The sequence below is a fragment of the Hibiscus syriacus genome, unplaced genomic scaffold (genome assembly GCF_006381635.1).
Source record: "Hibiscus syriacus cultivar Baekdansim isolate YM2019G1 unplaced genomic scaffold, ASM638163v2 tig00113124_pilon, whole genome shotgun sequence".
Classification (NCBI taxonomy): Eukaryota; Viridiplantae; Streptophyta; class Magnoliopsida; order Malvales; family Malvaceae; genus Hibiscus; species Hibiscus syriacus.
In genome coordinates, this window is record NW_024063444.1 from 1528196 (window position 1) to 1546857 (window position 18662).

The window sequence follows — 18662 nt, forward strand, 5'->3', positions numbered from 1 at the left end:
ATTATACACATCACTAAGTTAAATACTTAGCGTGTGAGTATCTCACACATAGTATCAAAGAAGACAGAGGAGCAAGGATAAGAAGTCGGGACAACATATCTCTACTAAGGATCAGATCAGAAGAGATTTAAACAGTAGGTTCTTTTGTTATATTAAATATTGTTGACATGTAATTAAATGTTTGAATCGTATATGCTCTGATCAGTTTTGTAACATACACTACTATATTTATGTAAATTATTGAATTTTATTTTCATTATAAGTTAAATTTCTGTTTATTTACTTTTGAGCAAAGGTTCCACCATTTAATTAAAAATGTATGTTTAATTTCACTATGTTTTAAAAAGTAAATGATTTGAAAAGTCAATGTGACACCTCGGATTCGTATCTGGATCGGATACGGGTTGGGAGCGTTACAAGAATTATTAAATTATAAAGGCTTAATTATAAAAAAGGGTTTAAACTACAATATTTTTTTAAATAGGTTTCAAACTTTATTGAACAATTTCATTGTCTAACATTACAAGCGTTATCACTTTTGGTGTTCCGATTGTGGAAGATCGAAAAATTGGAAGAAAAAAGGATTTTTTGGTTAGACGCATGGAATTGGCTAAGCATTTTATTCGAACAAATATAGAACCAGAATGGATGGTTTTATGTCTATTACCGGTTCTTCCTCCCGAGTTGAGACCGATCATTCAGATAGATGGGGGTAAACTAATGAGTTCGGATATGAATGAACTCTATAGAAGAGTTATCTATCGAAATAATACTCTTACGGATCTATTAACAACAAGTAGATCTACGTCAGGGGAATTAGTAATGTGTCAGGAAAAATTGGTACAAGAAGCCGTGGATACACTTCTTGATAATGGAATCCGCGGACAACCAATGAGGGACGGTCATAATAAGGTTTACAAGTCATTTTCAGATGTAATTGAAGGCAAAGAGGGAAGATTTCGCGAGACTTTGCTTGGCAAACGAGTCGATTATTCGGGACGTTCTGTCATTGTTGTTGGCCCCTCACTTTCATTACATCGGTGTGGATTGCCTCGCGAAATAGCAATAGAGCTTTTCCAGACATTTGTAATTCGCGGTCTAATTAGACAACATCTTGCTCCAAACATAGGAGTTGCTAAGAGTAAAATTCGGGAAAAAGGGCCGATTGTATGGGAAATATTGCAAGAAGTTATGCGGGGACATCCTGTATTGCTGAATAGAGCGCCTACTCTGTATAGATTATGTATACAGGCATTCCAACCTATTTTAGTGAAAGGACGCGCGATTTGTTTACATCCATTAGTTTGTAAGGGATTCAATGCATACTTTGATGGGGATCAAATGGCTGTTCATGTACCTTTATCTTTAGAGGCGCAAGCAGAGGCTCGTTTACTTATGTTTTCTCATATGAATCTCTTGTCTCCAGCCATTGGGGATCCCATTTCTGTACCGACTCAAGACATGCTTATTGGCCTCTATGTATTAACGAGCGGGAATCGTCGAGGTATTTGTGCGAATAGGTATAATCCATGGAATCGAAAAAACTATCAAAATGAAAGAATTGACGATAATAACTATAAGTATACAAGGGAGCCTTTTTTTTGTAATTCCTATGATGCAATTGGAGCTTATAGGCAGAAAATAATCAATTTAGATAGTCTTTTGTGGCTCCAGTGGCGACTAGATCAATGTGTTATTGCTTCAAGAGAAGCTCCCATCGAAGTTCACTATGAATCTTTGGGTACCTATCATGAGATTTATGGACATTATCTAATAGTAAGAAGTTCTAAAAAAAATTCTTTGTATATACATTCGAACCACTGTTGGTCATATTTCTCTTTACCGAGAAATCGAAGAAGCTATACAAGGTTTTTTTCGGGCCTACTCATACGATACCCAATCATATGGTATCTAAGCTAAAAAATTCTATGACACTAGTACGAATTCGGGTCTCTTCGGTTCAACTAGGACCCTAGTTCCTGACCCGACTTTCTACGAAAATCAAGATCGAGAAAAGGAAGTTTTCCAATCGTTGACTCAAACCCATTGGCGAAGTCCACTCAGCGGAATAAGGGGGTACTTATGGCAGAACGAGCCAATATGGTATTTCACAATAAAGTGATATATGAAACTGTCATTAAACGACTTATTAGCAGATTAATAGATCACTTCGGAATGGCATATACATCCCACATCATGGATCAAGTAAAAACTCTGGGTTTCCAGCAAGCCACTGCTACATCCATTTCCTTAGGAATTGATGATCTTTTAACGATACCTTCTAAGGGATGGCTAGTCCAAGATGCTGAACAACAAAGTTTGATTTTGGAAAAATACCATCATTTTGGGAATGTATACGCGGTAGAAAAATTACGCCAATCTATTGAGATATGGTATGCTACAAGTGAATATTTGCGACAAGAAATGAATCCTAATTTTAGGATTACTGACTCGTTTAACCCAATCCATATAATGTCTTTTTCAGGAGCTAGTACTCACGCCGCCCACCCATGTTCGCTATTGTTCATCGCTGTTGCTGTCGATGAACCTCCACCTGACCAAATCACCATTGATGACACAAACACCAACGACACAACCACTCGAAGAACCCCTAATCGACGATTTAAACCCGATGAAAATAATACCAAAATTATAAAATTGAAGCTACTCGATGACTTTGGCGACAACCACGATAACATGGGCAAAAATGAATGACAATGGAGATGACAAGGATAGTGACGACGTCGATGGACGTGGTCAAAAAGGAAGAAATTAGGGTTATGATTAAAGATTTGAGGATGATTTTAGGAAATTTTTTTACAATTTTAGAAAAATTAATTTTTTTTATAAATATAATAATATTTTTAAAATTTTTAATTTAATTTTTATAAAGATGACAAGTGTTCTTTAATTTTCATTACATGTCGAGAACCTAAAATAATAACGTTTATAATATTAGATTAGATAAATTGAAAAAAAATTTAGGTACATATTTGAGAAAAAAAAGTATAGTTTAAATATTTATTTTATAATTAAGCTAATTATAAATTCTATTGATCACGCATTTGATGCAGAGGAGTTGGGTTTGGTATATGTTGCACTTGAGAGAGAGAAACACAGAGAAATACCCAACTGTTCCCTGTTGTTTAATGAAAAGCTATGGATTTTGGGTTGAAGTTTTGTAACTGTTAATCCTCGTGGTTTTTGTTTTCCTCAAGTGTTTTAGCCTTTGACTCTAGCCTTTGTCTTTCTTCTTGTAATCTTCTTCAAAAATTGGCTTTTGACTTCCAAATATGGCTTCTTTTCTGTGGGTTTTGCCCTGTATTAGTTTCCTTGTGGTTTTGAAACGACTCTCTCGATTGAATCCCTTTTGGCCTAATTTAGGGCTTTCTTTGATCTTTAACACACCGCTTAAAGTTCGTAAATTGAACCCACTTGGTTAAAAAAAGATTTGGGTTTTTTGTCAGATGTGTTGAAAAATAAAACCCCTTTCTTTTTTTGTGCTGAATCCTGAGCCTCTCTGTCTCAAATTTGCAGCTTTGATGCATTTTTCACTGTGGAAACCCGTGGCTCACTGTGCTTATCTGATATTAGACAAGAAGGGAAAGAGCAGGGATGGCTCTGAATCAGTTGCTGAAACCAAGAACCCTTCAATTCTCCGTAAACTCCATGAAAATAAGCTCAGGGAAGCTCTGGAAGAGGCTTCTGAAGAAGGGTCTTTGTTCAAGTCCCAGGGCATTGACCCCGATTCACTAGCCGATCAAGATGAGAGCTTGGGGCGATCGAGATCCCTCGCAAGACTCAATGTGCAGCGCGAATTCTTGCGAGCCACCGCCCTCGCCGCCGAGCATACATTCGAGAGAGAAGATTCTATCCCTGATGTCCATGAGGCATTCAGCAAGTTCCTCACAATGTACCCAAAGTACCAGTCATCAGAGAAGATTGATCAATTGAGGGAAAATGAGTATTCACATTTGTCACCCAAGGTATGCCTTGATTATTGCGGATTCGGGCTTTTCTCTTATGTTCAAACTTTGCATTACTGGGAATCCTCAACGTTTAGCTTGTCTGAGATTACTGCAAATTTGTGTAATCATGCACTCTATGGTGGTGCTGAGAAAGGCACTGTGGAGTATGATATAAAGAGTAGGATAATGGATCACTTGAACATTCCTGAACATGAATATGGCCTTCTGTTTATTGTAAGTAGGGGGTCTGCCTTTAAGTTGCTGGCCGATTCATATCCATTTCAAACGAATAAGAAATTGTTGACAATGTTTGATTACGAGAGTCAATCGGTAAATTGGATGGTTCAGAGTGCCAGGGAAAAGGGTGCAAAAGTTTACAGTTCTTGGTTTAAATGGTCAACTCTTAAGCTTTGTTCCACTGATTTGAGAAAGCGGATTTCGAATAAAAAGAGGAGGAAGAAGGATTGTGCTACTGGCCTTTTCGTTTTTCCGGTGCAGTCTAGAGTAACGGGGTCTAAGTATACTTACTAGTGGATGGCATTGGCTCAGCAGAACAATTGGCACGTCTTGCTCGATGCTGGTTCATTGGGTCCCAAAGACATGTATTCACTTGGCCTGTCGTTGTTTCGTCCGGATTTCATTATCACATCATTCTACAGAGTGTTTGGATATGATCCAACTGGATTTGGATGCCTTCTTTTAAAAAATCAGTTATGGGATGCCTTCAGAACCAGTCTGGGTCGACTGGTTCTGGAATGGTGAAGATTATCCCTGAGTACCCTCTCTATCTGAGTGATTCTGTAGATGAACTTGATGGGTTGGGTGGAATCGAGGAAAATGAAGTTGGTGCGAATGATGATAAGCCCTCAGAAAACCGTCCAGGAACGCAGCTGCCTGCCTTTTCTGGTTCGTTCACATCCGCTCAAGTTCAGGATGTATTTGAGACGGAAATGGATCAAGATAATAGTACCGACAGAGATGGTACAAGCACCATATTTGAAGAAAGCGAGAGCATTTCTGTTGGAGAAGTGATGAAAAGGCCCATCTTCAGTGAAGATGAGTCATTGGATAACTCATTCTGGATTGATTTGGGTCAGAGTCCGTTGGCAGAAAATATCCTCCCTGTTGCCTCCGTTTTGGTTTAGTGGCAGGGAGAACCACAAGCGGCTCTCTCCAAAGCCAACGTCAACAATATATAGTAGCCCGATATATGATGATAAAGATCTTAACCTGGGGCGTGGTGATCAGCATGTGTTATCATTTGATGCTGCCGTTCGATCAGTTTCACAGGAACTGGACTGCGTGAAGGAGATCCCCAGTGAAGCACAATTTGCAGGAACACATAAGAAGGCTTCAGATCTTTCGCATCTTCTGGAAATCCAGGAAGAACAGGATGCCAGCAAATCACTGGCTGTGGAGTCTGTATCTAATTCTTCTGTGTTTCGGAATAATGGCCTAGCGAATGGCTCAACATCGGAAATTACATCGGAGATTAAAGATAGTGCCATTATAAGAGAAACAGAAGGTGAATTTAGGTTGCTGGGGAGGAGGGAAGGAAATAAATATAAGGGTCTCCTTTAGCATAGAGAATAGTCATAAAGGGAACACGAGTTGTTCTTTGGAGCCAGGAGAGGCATCTGGGACCAGCCTTGATAATGAAGAACCAGCGATGGAGAATATGGTGATGGACAAGATTGGGACAGGAGGGAGCCCGAGATATCTTGTTGGCATCTTGTTGGCGATGAAGAACCACTCTTAGATTACGATTTTTGATTAATTGGCTTGTAACCTCATTACTGCAGCTCAAATTACCTAACTCAGATGGAGATGGAAGGGCGAATCTCGTTCACATATATGGCCCAAAAATAAAGTATGAATGGGGTGCAGCAGTGGCTTTCAATGTGAAGGATTGAAACCGGGGACTCATTAATCCGGAGATTGTACAGAAGTTGGCTGAAAGAGAAGGTATCTCTCTTGGTATAGGTATCCTTAGTCACATACGAATATTAGACAGTCCACGACAAGTGGTTTCAAATCTTCAGGATACAACACTGTGCAAACCAATGGAAAATGATCAACATAACAGGAAAAGTGGGTTCATTAGAGTTGAAGTCGTTACAGCATCACTCGGCTTCCTTACTAATTTCGAGGATGTATATAAGTTGTGGGCCTTTGTGGCAAAGTTCCTTAACCCGGTATTCATCAGAGAGGGTACACTTCCAACGGTCGCAGAAGAAGAATCTGAGACATAACTTCTGAAATTTAGCAATTCAAAATCATTTGCTAAATTATGGAGTCTGACCGGAAGATTCGGAAGTCCCTGGAGAGGATTTAGAGGTACTCATATATGCATTCCATGCTCATGTCAACTAATGTTTATTGTTGCTTGAAATTTTCTCTTATTTGGGCTTGCTCTCGTACAGTTAGTTTCAAAAATATGTACCATTTTGGATGTTACTGTGACCTCAAAGCAGTGTTCAAGAACAGAACTATTACCACTTAGAATCTTTATTCAATTTGTTCTACGTTTTTTATATGTATTTGGTAGGTTATTGGTGAATCAAATTCCTATACCTACATCGATATATGTTTCGGATATTTGCATTTCAAGGAAAATGAAGAGCTGGTGTAACATAGCTTAGAATTCTGCTCTAGATTGATACACATTTCAATTTTCTTCTGTAGAAAGAAAACGCTAAGTTTATCCTCTGCAGTTCAATTCTGATATGTGAATTTGTTGTAGAAAGGCACTTTAGAGTGGTTTTCCTGCTAGACTTCGTCTATGCTATGTTTTGGTGTCAAATTACAGTGCATGAAAGTGTGGGGAAATCTCCAGGGCAGGTGCTGGTGAGTAAAACACATTTGTTTCGTGCTGCTAATTACAGGGAAAGGATTGCAGATGTCGTATTCCGAATCTTAAGACTCGAAACAATCTGCTAATTACAGGGAAAGGATTGCAGATGTCGTAATCCAAATCTTAAGACTTGAATCGATCGATGGCATCCAAATCACTGTTAATTTCTTTAACATTGGCTTCTCATCTCGGTGGATGCCATAAGCCACACCATTTCTTTAAGGTAGTCGTTGAAGATGCTACTCGGAGTGGCAAAGTTGTAAGTCTGTGTGTTTTCTTTCCGAAAGATTTTTGTTTTGTCTAATTTCAATGAGAATCTGGGTTTTTGCCATTTGCTAATGTCTGCAGTTTGGTTAAACAGGGGATTCCTGCTAAATTTGCAAGAGATTATGGGAATTCTCTATCGAACCCAGTGTTCATTAAGGTCCCAAGTGGAAAAATCTGGGAATTAGAATTGGTAAAATGTGGTTTCGAAATGTTTGGCTAAACTTTGCAAAGCACTACTCGGTGGAGCCTGGACATTTTTTTGTTTTCAGATATGAAGGGGGTTGCCATTTCCATGTCATCATATTCGATCGAACCGCAACGGAGATCGAATATCCAGACTTTGAACAAGAAGTGAAGGTTGAAGAGTCCGACGACGATGAAGAGCTTGTAAACATCGCAAATGGAATCTCTAATGGCTCGAGAGACAAGCCGGGGCTGCAATGTCCTCGGCTTCATAAGATGTGAGACCAAATGTTCCCAAGGTCAAACCTGTGCCTGCAGGGTCTTGGGCTGGAACGAGTGAAACGATATCGAGTACGAGATCTGATGAAAAATATATTGCTTTACAAACGGTTAGCCGTGCCTTCAAGTCCACAAATCCATTCTTTTCTGTTTTCATGCCACCAAGTTATGTAGGTCCTATTACCAACCATAGCTGTTCAGTGGTAAGTTACTAAAACTATGCTAGATTTCAGTGTTGCCACTGTGTGTGTGTTATTTTATCTTGTGTGTTATTTTATAGTGTTTTATTCTACATTTGTGCAGGGAATACCAAAGGACTTTTCCAGGTTATATCTCAAGGACAATAGCGATGTTGTTCTCTGTGATTCTGATGGGAAAACTTGGGCTGCCGAGTACATGTCTACATTTGGAAGTAACGGATGGGCATATGTGAGACTGTAATGGATGGGGTGCTTTCGTACGAGATAAAAACTTACGAGTAGGTGATGTTTGCACCTTCGAGTTAATTAATTGCAAAGAAATCTCATTCAAAGTTTCCATTTTCTAATGTAAGAAGTCATATTTTCATGGATCACAAGCTTTTACTGATGTTCCCTGTCCGGAAAAAAGTAAAACCGAAACCTCGCCATCAACTCATCAACAATGCCAGCAGCCACTGTAGGGCGGTGAGACAGCTTTCGGAAGCAAGCTGATAGCCCAGGAAACAGCTCTTCAGAGAGCTCTGGCTTTCATTTCTGATAATCCTTACTTTGTTGTTGTCTTACGAGCATCATATATGAACCATTCATTGGTTAGTTTTTCTTCATTTAAACGCCACGTGAGTGTGGGAATCCAACCTTTAAATCAACTGTTATGAATTTTGTTTTTGTGCCAGCGTATACCAAAACCCTTTTCCTGGATACATTTGGAGAGCTCCGTCACCAACATCAATGTAAACCTATGTCTTTCGAACGGGAAATCATGGCCGGCAATGCTTCTCCAAAGAAGCAACATGGGAAGTTCAAAAGTAAGAATACATGATGGATGGAGGGCATTCGTCGATGACAACAATTTACATGTTGGTGATGTATGTGTCCTAGAGATGACAAATCATGACACTAAAATCTCCTTCAAAGTACACTTATTCCATGCCATTGCAGATGCAAAAGGTGCGCTTTAAATTACCTTACTCGGACTCCGAATGTAAATATCGAACACGGATTAACTTATACGGGCAAATGGTTCTGGTGCAGGACCTTTATGCTCGACTCCACAGCATCATAAAGCCGATATAGATATGGCCTCAACCTCAAAGTCTCCAATGTTCAAAAGAGTTGTGCTGCCAGTACACCTAAAGGAAAAACGTTTGGTAGGCTTATTAAGTTATACGTTACAGTCCATTATTTTAAACCCACAATAACAGTATGCTGGAAAACTGGTTTGTGCAGGGCACGCCGTATGCAATTTTTGAGCGATATTTAACGTCTGGTAGCGAGATGGTGAGACTTAAGGTTGAAGATCGATGGTGGCCTGTGAAGATAACGAGCAACCGGTGATGTCGGCTAGCTAAATTCACAAGGGGTTGGATCGAATTCGCAGAGGACAACTTACTGAAAGGAGGAGATATATGTGCGTACGAGGTAGATACGGTGGTTCATGGCTTGTTAAATGTATCCATTTCCAGGTCTTGTCATTGAACTTGTAATGAATTCTTTGTTTATTTATTCGAAACCATATGATTAGGGTTCCTTTTCATTCTGTTCTAGTTTGGAGCAATTACAGGTGGAAAAAGTATGAATTTGAATATATGAAAATTTCAAACTTTTAAAAAAACAATCGCCTCCTCCGATCCATCTCAGCGTGAAATGAAAGCTAAACCAAACCAAACCAAACCCCATAGATCATCGTGGGAATAGGATTATGTGAGCTTTGTTACTATAATATTCGAAAGACAAATAGAGCTTCGTGCTACTATTTCAATATTACATCAACGTTCACTTGTGTAAAGTTAACGAAACATATCGCAAGTTACTCTAGTTTGACTCGGTTAATATTTTAATTGAATAGTTTTGATTCAAAATATACTCAACTCGAGTTCTTAACTAATCGAAACGAAGAGTTCACAAACAACTAGAAAAATAATAAATTGAATTCTTATTTTTTAAAATTAATTTATTAATAATATTAATATTTATATGTTGTTGTTTTAAATACAAAAAATATTTTCATATACGTAAGGTTCAAGTTTGAATTTGAACTGAGCTCGAGTTTGAACTTCAATTAAGTTAAGTCTGAGAATATTTCAAGTTTAAATTTTAAGTTTGTGAACTTATAGATTGAGTTAAATTAAATTTTAAACTTTTTAATTAAATTAAATTCAATAATATTCAAACCCGACTCAAATCCTTTATATCTCCGTCGTAAAGAGGGAAAAATCAATGTACGACTTTCTTAGATAATTATGGACCCACCCATGAAAATCTAATGGTCATGCATGACTTGGTAATCAATATATTTATGGTCGTTATACCCTAAATTGCACGTTTCGGGGAATTTTCCTTTGTCCCAAGGAACCGCATGCGAAACACAAATGCTGTCTAGGACTAGTACGTGTGGGCTGTCGTACAAATGAGTATATCTACACATGTGCTGATCTCCATCTAATAATAAATAATAAATTGACGTATACCTAAAACCCAAGGGCAGAGCCCCTTACAAATTCTGTAGTTGGCTCATTGCATGCCTTGTATTTAGTATGAGAAAGATGATTCTCAGAAGCTTATTGGAAATTTAACAAATCTTTTGTTTAATGAGACATTATTTGTTTTTTTTATTAGTTTACTGTGAATATATATATATATATATATATATATATATATATATATATATTCTATAAAACACAAATGTTCAAATTATTTTTGGAGGGGGGACGACCACGTGTGAAAAAGGGACACTGGGGGGCCCTTCCTTTCTATTTATTTCTTCTTTTGATACAGACCAGGGGGAGGAAGAACAAAGCATCAAAAAGGCACAAACGAAAACGGGGGGAAGAAACACGGGGCTCGGTTCTCTCTCTTTGGCCTTCTTTCTCTTCCTTCCATGGTTTCTGCAATGTACCTGTGACGACGAGCTGCTTCCTCGTCATGATGCCAACAACAGAACCAAGGCTTTGAAATGCAAACTCGTAGCCATCGCATCGATCTTGATGGCCGGTGCTCTCGGCGTTTCGCTCCTGATTCTCGCCAAGAAGATCCCGACGTTTCAACCGGAAAACAACGTCTTCTTCCTGATCAAAGCAAACTCCAGTCTTCCTGAAAACACTTTCTTCAATTTTCATTCTTTGTATGAAAAAGTCCGATTTTAAACAATGGGTCCAATAAAGCTTGCAATTGCAGACATGGTGATTACTCTCATGTGGATTTTCTGTTCATCAAGTTGGTCAAGAGCGATTTCTAGCTATTACAACAGCTTACTACCGCGGAGCTATGGGAATTTTGCTGGTTTACGATATTACTGATGAGTCATCTTTCAACAATATCAGGAATTGGATTCGTAATATTGAATAACATGCTTCAGACAATGTCAACTAGGTACTGGTAGGAAACAAAGTTGATACAGATGAGATCAGAAGGGCTGTGCCGACCTCCAAGGGTCAATCTCTTGCTGATGAGTATAGTATCAAGTTTTTTGAAATTGTAAGTTGCATGTTTGTTGCTGATTGGATCTTTTCTTTTATAATGCTATTGACCATTTCTTTGGATACTATCGGAATAATATAATTCCACAGAGTTCAAAGACAAATTTGAATGTGGAGGCAGGAAACTTAATACGGTTTAATGGGAATTAGCCTATTTTTTTTAGAATGAATAATTTAATATATTTCCGTTCTGTTTGTTTAAGCTTGAATAAAACAAAATTTGATATGTTTGTGACAGTGTTGGTCCTTGTCCCAACGAGAGAGTTATTTAATATTTTTTTATTTTGATTTATTTAACATTTATTTATTATTTCTTATATCACATTTTCGACTTTTTAGAATACATTCTAACTAATCAAAGGTAAGTAATTTGAATTGAATTTTTAAATTTTAATTTTAATTTTTGCAATTAAAGACAACCAAAAAATTAATTGGTATCGAAAGGGCAGTTTAAGAATGCTAATCCTTGCTTGACAGTAATTGACTCCCGAACTCGACACATTGCCGGTAAAGCGCAGATCAAGTAAAAAATCGAGGTATCCAATCAACTCATTCTATTTTAAAAATAAATTATTGGTGGCAACTCTAACATTTTATTTCAAGTCGAAGTTCAATTCCCGGTCCAATCGAAAGACGGTTGCGATATTTATATCATTGAGTCAAATATTAGTTAACTATTACACAATTTTTTTTAAAAATTAATGAGGATGCTTTGGAATTTCTCTCAACCCTAAATTATTGTTTAAAACCAATAAACTTACTTAAAGAATAAATAAAACCAAAAAATAATATTAATGGCGATTATAAAAAAATTAATAATTCTAATTCGAGTCTTTGTGTATTAAAAAAAAGTCTTTTCTAATATATTAATCCACTAAAATTGGATGTTCGATATATATCAATCTCAATTAATTAAAAAAAATCTTTAAAACAGAAAGATAAAAAAGATTAAATATATAGTTTAGCCCGAAAACTATCTCGTTTTCTTAAATAATTTCTGTCCATACCCTTCCTCTAATTTTGTTAAGCACAATATTCCACTAAATAAGTCTATTTTATATAATATTTTATTTATAACTTTATTCAAAGAAATCAGTAGCTATCTCAATCCCAATGAAATTTTCTTTTTTTAAAAAAGAAAAGAAAAGCATAACAGATGCCTTCAGCCATTGAAGAATAACAAGTTCAGAGGTGAAGTTCATAAATATTCTCAACTAATCCAAATTTACGAAATTTTTGTAAACGAAAAAAGAAGATTCCAATAAACAATCGCCTTCACCTTTCTTTATATTTAGCATATATTGAGATTCGGTGCCCATTGATTACTCTGTTTCTCTTAATGGAGCTCCTTGTTTGATTTCTTCTTCTTCTTCAGGAAGCTGATGATTGTTCTATTTTCTTCTTGGATAATCCAAAATGATAGTGTTTCAAGCAAAATTACTGTTTTCAATAGCAATAAGAGTTCTTTTTCTTATCTCCCAAACAAAATCTGTTCACTCTAAGAACAATACGTGCCATGGCTCCTGCAAAACCAGCAATTTCACAAGAACCTTACCGTTTCCATTCGGATTCTCGTCGGGTTGCCCGATCCGACTCAACTGCACCGGAACCGGGGCCATGATTGGAAACTTCGATGTCCACAACGTAACATCCAGAGACATCATCGTTCACCTTCCCTCCAAATGCGACCGACAGCTCGCTTCGATCTCCGCTTTGTTCAGCAAAAGCTACGCCGTTTCGACCACCAATAGTCTTCTTCTCCAAAGCTGTTCGAAACCCATTCCAGCTCCTTGTGAAATAAGGCCGAGGTTTCTAGACCCATCACTCAATCTCGACCCTTGCCTTGCTAACAGCGACAACATAACTTGCTTCGCCAGCAATCGGAGCGAGCGGTTGCTCAGTTTCGAGGAAGTTAATAAAACGGAGTGCCGTTTCTTTCTTTCGTCGACTTCGTTTGTGGTTGACTCGGCGAGGAACTCGTCGTTTTCTTTGGAATTCGAGCGAGTTAACTTGGGATGGTGGATTAAAGGGCCCTGTGACTGTGATGGAAATGCCAGCTGTGAGTTAGTCAAAAGAGGTAACAGTACGCTGGGGTTTAACTGCTTGTGCAACGAAGGGTTTGAAGGAGATGGGTTCCGAGCTGGCGCTGGCTGCCGGAGAGGTGAGTCAACTCAACTGGGTCAATAATTTTGTTCTACTTCACTACGTTTGCGTCATCGTGTATTTTGATATGAAGATTAGGCTATAATTTGATAAAACCTTTTAAATTACATAAATGAAACAAAAGTTTTAAATGCATGTTTTGTTCTGATGATGTTCGCTTACATGTAATTGGATAAATTCACTAACTCCTCTACAATTTACCAGTTTCCAAATGCAATGCTTCAGAATGCAGCAACTCACCAATTTCTAAATGCAATGCTTCAAAGTACATGTCTGGCAAATGAGGGGGGAATACTAGAGTCTTTGTTCTTATTGGAGGTAATCGAGTTTCCATCATTCTTCTTATAGTTCCTGCCCATGCATATCTGGATTCCGGACACGGGTTTTCGAGATAATCCTCCAAATACGTAGAGATCTTCGGAAAAAATGAAATCAATTCATACCCGAATTTGATTAACATATGGACCATGTTGTTGTGTTTGTGTTGTTAGGGCTCGCCGGTGGGGCTTTGCTGATGGGTGCTGTGGCTCTTTTATGTTGCTATGTACGAAGGCGAACTGTTTCGGTGAACAAACTGATGAACGCAAAGCGTCTTGTAAGTGAAGGAGCCAACAATTCTAGTGTTCCTTTCTATGACTACAGAGAGATTGAAAAAGCTACAAATGGTTTCTCTGATAAACATAGACTTGGGACTGGAGCCTATGGTGCAGTTTATTCAGGGAAACTCCAAAATGTTGATTGGGTTGCCATAAAAAGGTTCAGGTTCAGAGACCCTGCCAGCATCGATCAAGTGATGAATGAGATCAAGCTTCTTTCGTCGGTCAGTCACCCAAATCTCGTACATCTCTTAGGTTGCTGCATAGAGGAGGGCGAGCCTATCCTGGTTTATGAATTTATGCCCAACGGAACTTTATTCCAGCATCTGCAACGAGAGAGGGGTCAAGGATTCCCATGGACTGTAAGGCTTACTATTGCTGCTGAAACTGCCAAGGCTGTTGCATATCTACACTCTGCGAATCCCCCTATTTTTCATAGAGATATAAAGTCTAGCAATATACTATTGGATCATAACTACAGATCAAAGGTGACCGATTTTGGTCTTTCAAGGCTTGGGATGACCGAATCATCCCACATCTCGACTGCACTGCAAGGAACACCGGGTTATCTTGATCCGGAGTACCATCAGTATTTCCATCTTTCGGATAAAAGTGATGTTTATAGTTTCGGTGTTGTTCTTGTGGAGATAATAACTGCATTGAAAGTGGTTGACTTCTCCCGTCCACATAGCGAGGTAAACTTGGCTGCACTCGCTAATGATCGGATAGGAAGAGGCCGTATCAATGAGATAATCGATCCATATCTCGATCCACATAGGGATGCATGGACACTGTCATCAATTCATAATGTGGCTGAGCTAGCATTTAGATGCCTTGCTTTCCATGGTGACATGAGGCCCACCATGTCTGAAGTCGCTGAAGAGCTAGAACACATCCGGCTCACTGCTTGGGTTCCCGGCCTATGCATCGAATCACCATCGGATACCTCTTCTCCATCATCAGATGATGAGAGCCAAAATCTTTAAGTACAAAGACGGTCAAGTCATCACCGTCGGTGATCGGAAGTCGGAGACTGATTGTGAAGCAGAGGAGAGGAGATTATAGTTCCCCTGTTTCAGTCCAAGATGATTGGCTAAGTGGACGAAGTTCACCTTCAACAAACAGTTCGTTGGCTAATGCATCTCAGCGAGAATGAGACCTCACGGTAACTGTTTATTATTTATTTAGTACTTGCTCTTTTATCATTTTTGTGAATACCTTTTTCCCATAATTATAATATTTTCTGCACTATATTTATCATTTTTATTCTTTCTAAAAGAAGAAAAAGAAACTTGCAAGCGATGTTGAAACCGGATATTGTATAAAGCAATTGGTAAAGTGATTATTTAACATATACTTGTTTAATCTTATATTATTCAGATATAATTTGAATTAAGATTTCCAATGTTTTTGTTAAATAAAGTTGGGTGATATTTATTGAAAAAGGCGATTTTTCAAGTTGCATCGAGTAACAAGTGTACACTACTCTCATTTGTAGCCTTGTTAAAGATCAAACTATCACTTGGTGTGTAATGAAAAGAGCTCTCCTAATTATTCTAGCTCGATTGGCCATAGAAGACTTATGTATGAGCACAAAGTCTCCGTCGTTACATATCAAAAAGAGGTGAAGAATTGCTGAAATTGGGCATCAATCACTTCATTTAGAACCATCGAATATGACACCGAGGAGATAAAACACATAGATACACTCCATACATACAAACCCATCTTCGATTTGAGTTGATCATGTCTTTCTCGTATCAAACTTAATTGGAAAGTATTATTTTCTACTTAACCACCTATTTTTAAAAGAGTGATAAGTAGCCACAATATTGTCATAATTGAATCGTTATGTGATAAAAGTGCTGTGAGATTCATCAATGCACAAATGAATAATGTAACAGCCTCAATATCGGGTTAATGACTAAATTGTAAAACTTCAGAATTTGGTGACTAAAGCATAATAATTTAATAGTATTTTAATTGGTATAGGATTAAATTGCAAGGAAGAAGGAATAGAAGGGTAAAATGGTCATTTGCATGGGAAATAATTAAAGAATAGATATTTATATATTAACTCCACGTGGAAGAGAAAAAAGAAAAACAAGGTTCCAGAGTTCTCTTCTTTCTCCACACGTGAAGAAGGCTAAACAAAGGTGAGATCTTTTAAAAGCTAATGGTTTGTTGAAATTTAAGTATGGTTTTGATCCTTAGATGCTAATTAAGTTTTTGGAAAGCTTAATTTGTTTTAAAGTAACAAGATGAAGAAGTTATTGAAATTTGAATATGATTCTTGAATCACATATGAGGGATAGGATTTTGAGGTTAAAGATGATTTTCATGGATATAAGTTGGTTTAAGTAATGATGGTTGGATTTAATGACATGATAGGGGTTTAAATAGAAGAATTGAGAGAAGAATTGATGATTTTCGGGCATAAAATATAAATTCTGGTTGTGTGCATCGATGCACATTCAATGTGTATCGATGTACTATCAAATAATTGAACATCGAATGCAATTAGTGCATCGATGCATGAGGAGTGCATCGATGCACCTACTTAAAATACAAACTTCAAATGTGATTTATGCACCGATGCATAGATAGTGCATCGATACACCCGTCAAGGGATGCATCGATACATGATGTAGTGCATCGATGCATACCTTCATTAAAAGATAAAAATAGCTTTCTTTTTAGCCTAAGTAGTGATAGTTTAGAATATATCAATTAGTATACTGATATGTATTAATGTATTACTAAGTAGATTTAGAACGTAATCTCGTTCCGGAACAATCGAGAGATTAGAATTGAGTCAAAGCAAGGCTAAGGTGAGTGCCCATACTGGATATAATTATATGGAGACAAGACTTGCGATAAGTCTATCTCTTATAGTTGAATTTTTGATTTCATATTCATGTACATGCATCCACATATATATATTGGATACAGTGATTTCATGTATAATTCATTTATGCTTTACTATGATATTATATGAAAGAATGAAATTGTCAGAGGATCAATCCAGGTATGTGAAATAATGAAAGTGATCACATGTGTGTATATGAAGTGAAATACATGTTTATATGAAAAGTGATGAGAAGATATAAAAATGAGAAATATATTCATATTTAAATCCATGTGAGTTAATATGAGAGCTGTAGGTATAATTGTCATGCCAAGAGTCGAGGGTTCTACGTGGTCCTTCGGGACATATATGTAATTCTGTGGAACATATATGTGGTACTTTGGTACACTTATTTGGTCCATTGTATTATGTATATTGTTCTTAAGGAGTGGTCCTTCGGGACATATACAGTGGTCCTTCGGGACATAGTGGTTCTTCGGAACAATCAGTGGTCCTTCGGGACAAATATTCAGTGCCCCTTGAGGGAATTATACGAGCCGTGGTGACAACATAGTGCACAACCTCTATGTACTCACATACCTTTGTTCTCAATAATGTACATGGGCAATCCATAGATAAATTAAAGCGAAATCAGAATAAAAATATATGTCTTATATGTGCATACTATCATCATATATGTTATGGTATAGTAAATATATGCAAGTTAAGATGTCATGATCAATGGTAAGGATGCATGTTCATAAATCCATTGTTATACATACGTATACATATATTTATGTTATGCCTCACTAAGTCTATGACTTAGCGTGTAAGTGATTTACACGTAGGTACCAAGAATCGAGCAGAACCGAAATAGGAGTGGCAATAACAACAGTACTGCGAGAAGATCATATAAGAAGTAACTGATAAAATATATATTTTGCCGTGTATAGTATGTTGGCATGTAAGTAAAGTGTCAGTTATAAATGCTCTGATCGATTTTGGTTGTTTTGGTTATTTTATGTAAATAAACCGCTTTTATGTTAATGAAGGTTTTAAATTTTCCTTGAATTTTTGTCAAGAGTCAAAGTTTGAAAAATCAATGTGACACCTCAAACTTGTATTCGAGTCGGATACGGATTGGGGTATTACAAATAACTTGTTGTAACCTGTTCACCAACATTTTTTATGCAATTTTAAAGAAATTGTATAAGCTTATTGGCTTAAATGAGGACAATACGTGCGTGGTTAACATACTCAAGAGGGACATCTACTGTAAGGCAAAAACTTGGCACATCTTTTCCCATTATATGACAGAAGCTTTGGTCGAACACGCCCCTCACTCCATCGTCCATGATGATTTTAAAGGACTTCAATGCCAACACTACATATGTAAACTTACGAGTATGGTTTGCATTCATGTCTGGCGTGATATAACTATTGATTTCTTCCAGAATAGCCCAAGGGTTTGTAGTGTAGTGGTCCCATCCGTAAACAAAGACTCAAAATATTCCTTTACAATACGACTCAACTCCTCATCACCCTCATAAATAGCACCACTATCATCTACCAAAGACGCAATATGATTTGAAAGTGGAAAGCTTTTGATTCCGACATTGCAAATCGACGTTGTCTAGTTGGATAGAGTATTCAACTTTCACCGGAAGGACTGGAGTTTGAGTTCTGGTAATGGAATTGTAGTTTTATTTTAGACCTAGTTCTGCTGTTTAGCTAAGACATAGCTGTTTGGTTTCTTTATATGGAAGGATTTAAAACTCATACAGGACAAGGATAATACATGACAAATTTCAAGTTTTCAATTGACACA

At 37.4% G+C, this 18662-nt stretch overlaps 2 protein-coding genes and 2 pseudogenes across 2 annotated transcripts; all 4 read left to right on the forward strand.

Annotated features, from left to right (window-relative positions):
- Window positions 1–560: 560 nt before the first annotated feature.
- Window positions 561–2715, forward strand: LOC120185727 (DNA-directed RNA polymerase subunit beta'-like). Its single transcript, XM_039189870.1, has 2 exons — window positions 561–1868; window positions 2157–2715. The coding sequence occupies exons 1-2, from the start codon at window positions 601–603 to the stop codon at window positions 2713–2715; spliced, it is 1827 nt and encodes a 608-aa protein (XP_039045801.1). The 5' UTR covers window positions 561–600.
- A 378-nt stretch (window positions 2716–3093) lies between these two features.
- LOC120185619 lies at window positions 3094–9285 on the forward strand (annotated as a pseudogene).
- On the forward strand, window positions 6965–9086 carry LOC120185728 (B3 domain-containing transcription factor VRN1-like). Its single transcript, XM_039189871.1, has 9 exons — window positions 6965–7081; window positions 7184–7299; window positions 7359–7476; window positions 7572–7754; window positions 7855–7980; window positions 8213–8341; window positions 8426–8699; window positions 8784–8875; window positions 8979–9086. The coding sequence occupies exons 1-9, from the start codon at window positions 6965–6967 to the stop codon at window positions 9084–9086; spliced, it is 1263 nt and encodes a 420-aa protein (XP_039045802.1).
- Window positions 9286–12555: 3270 nt separating the features above from the next.
- On the forward strand, window positions 12556–15245 carry LOC120185870 (annotated as a pseudogene).
- Window positions 15246–18662: the final 3417 nt, after the last annotated feature.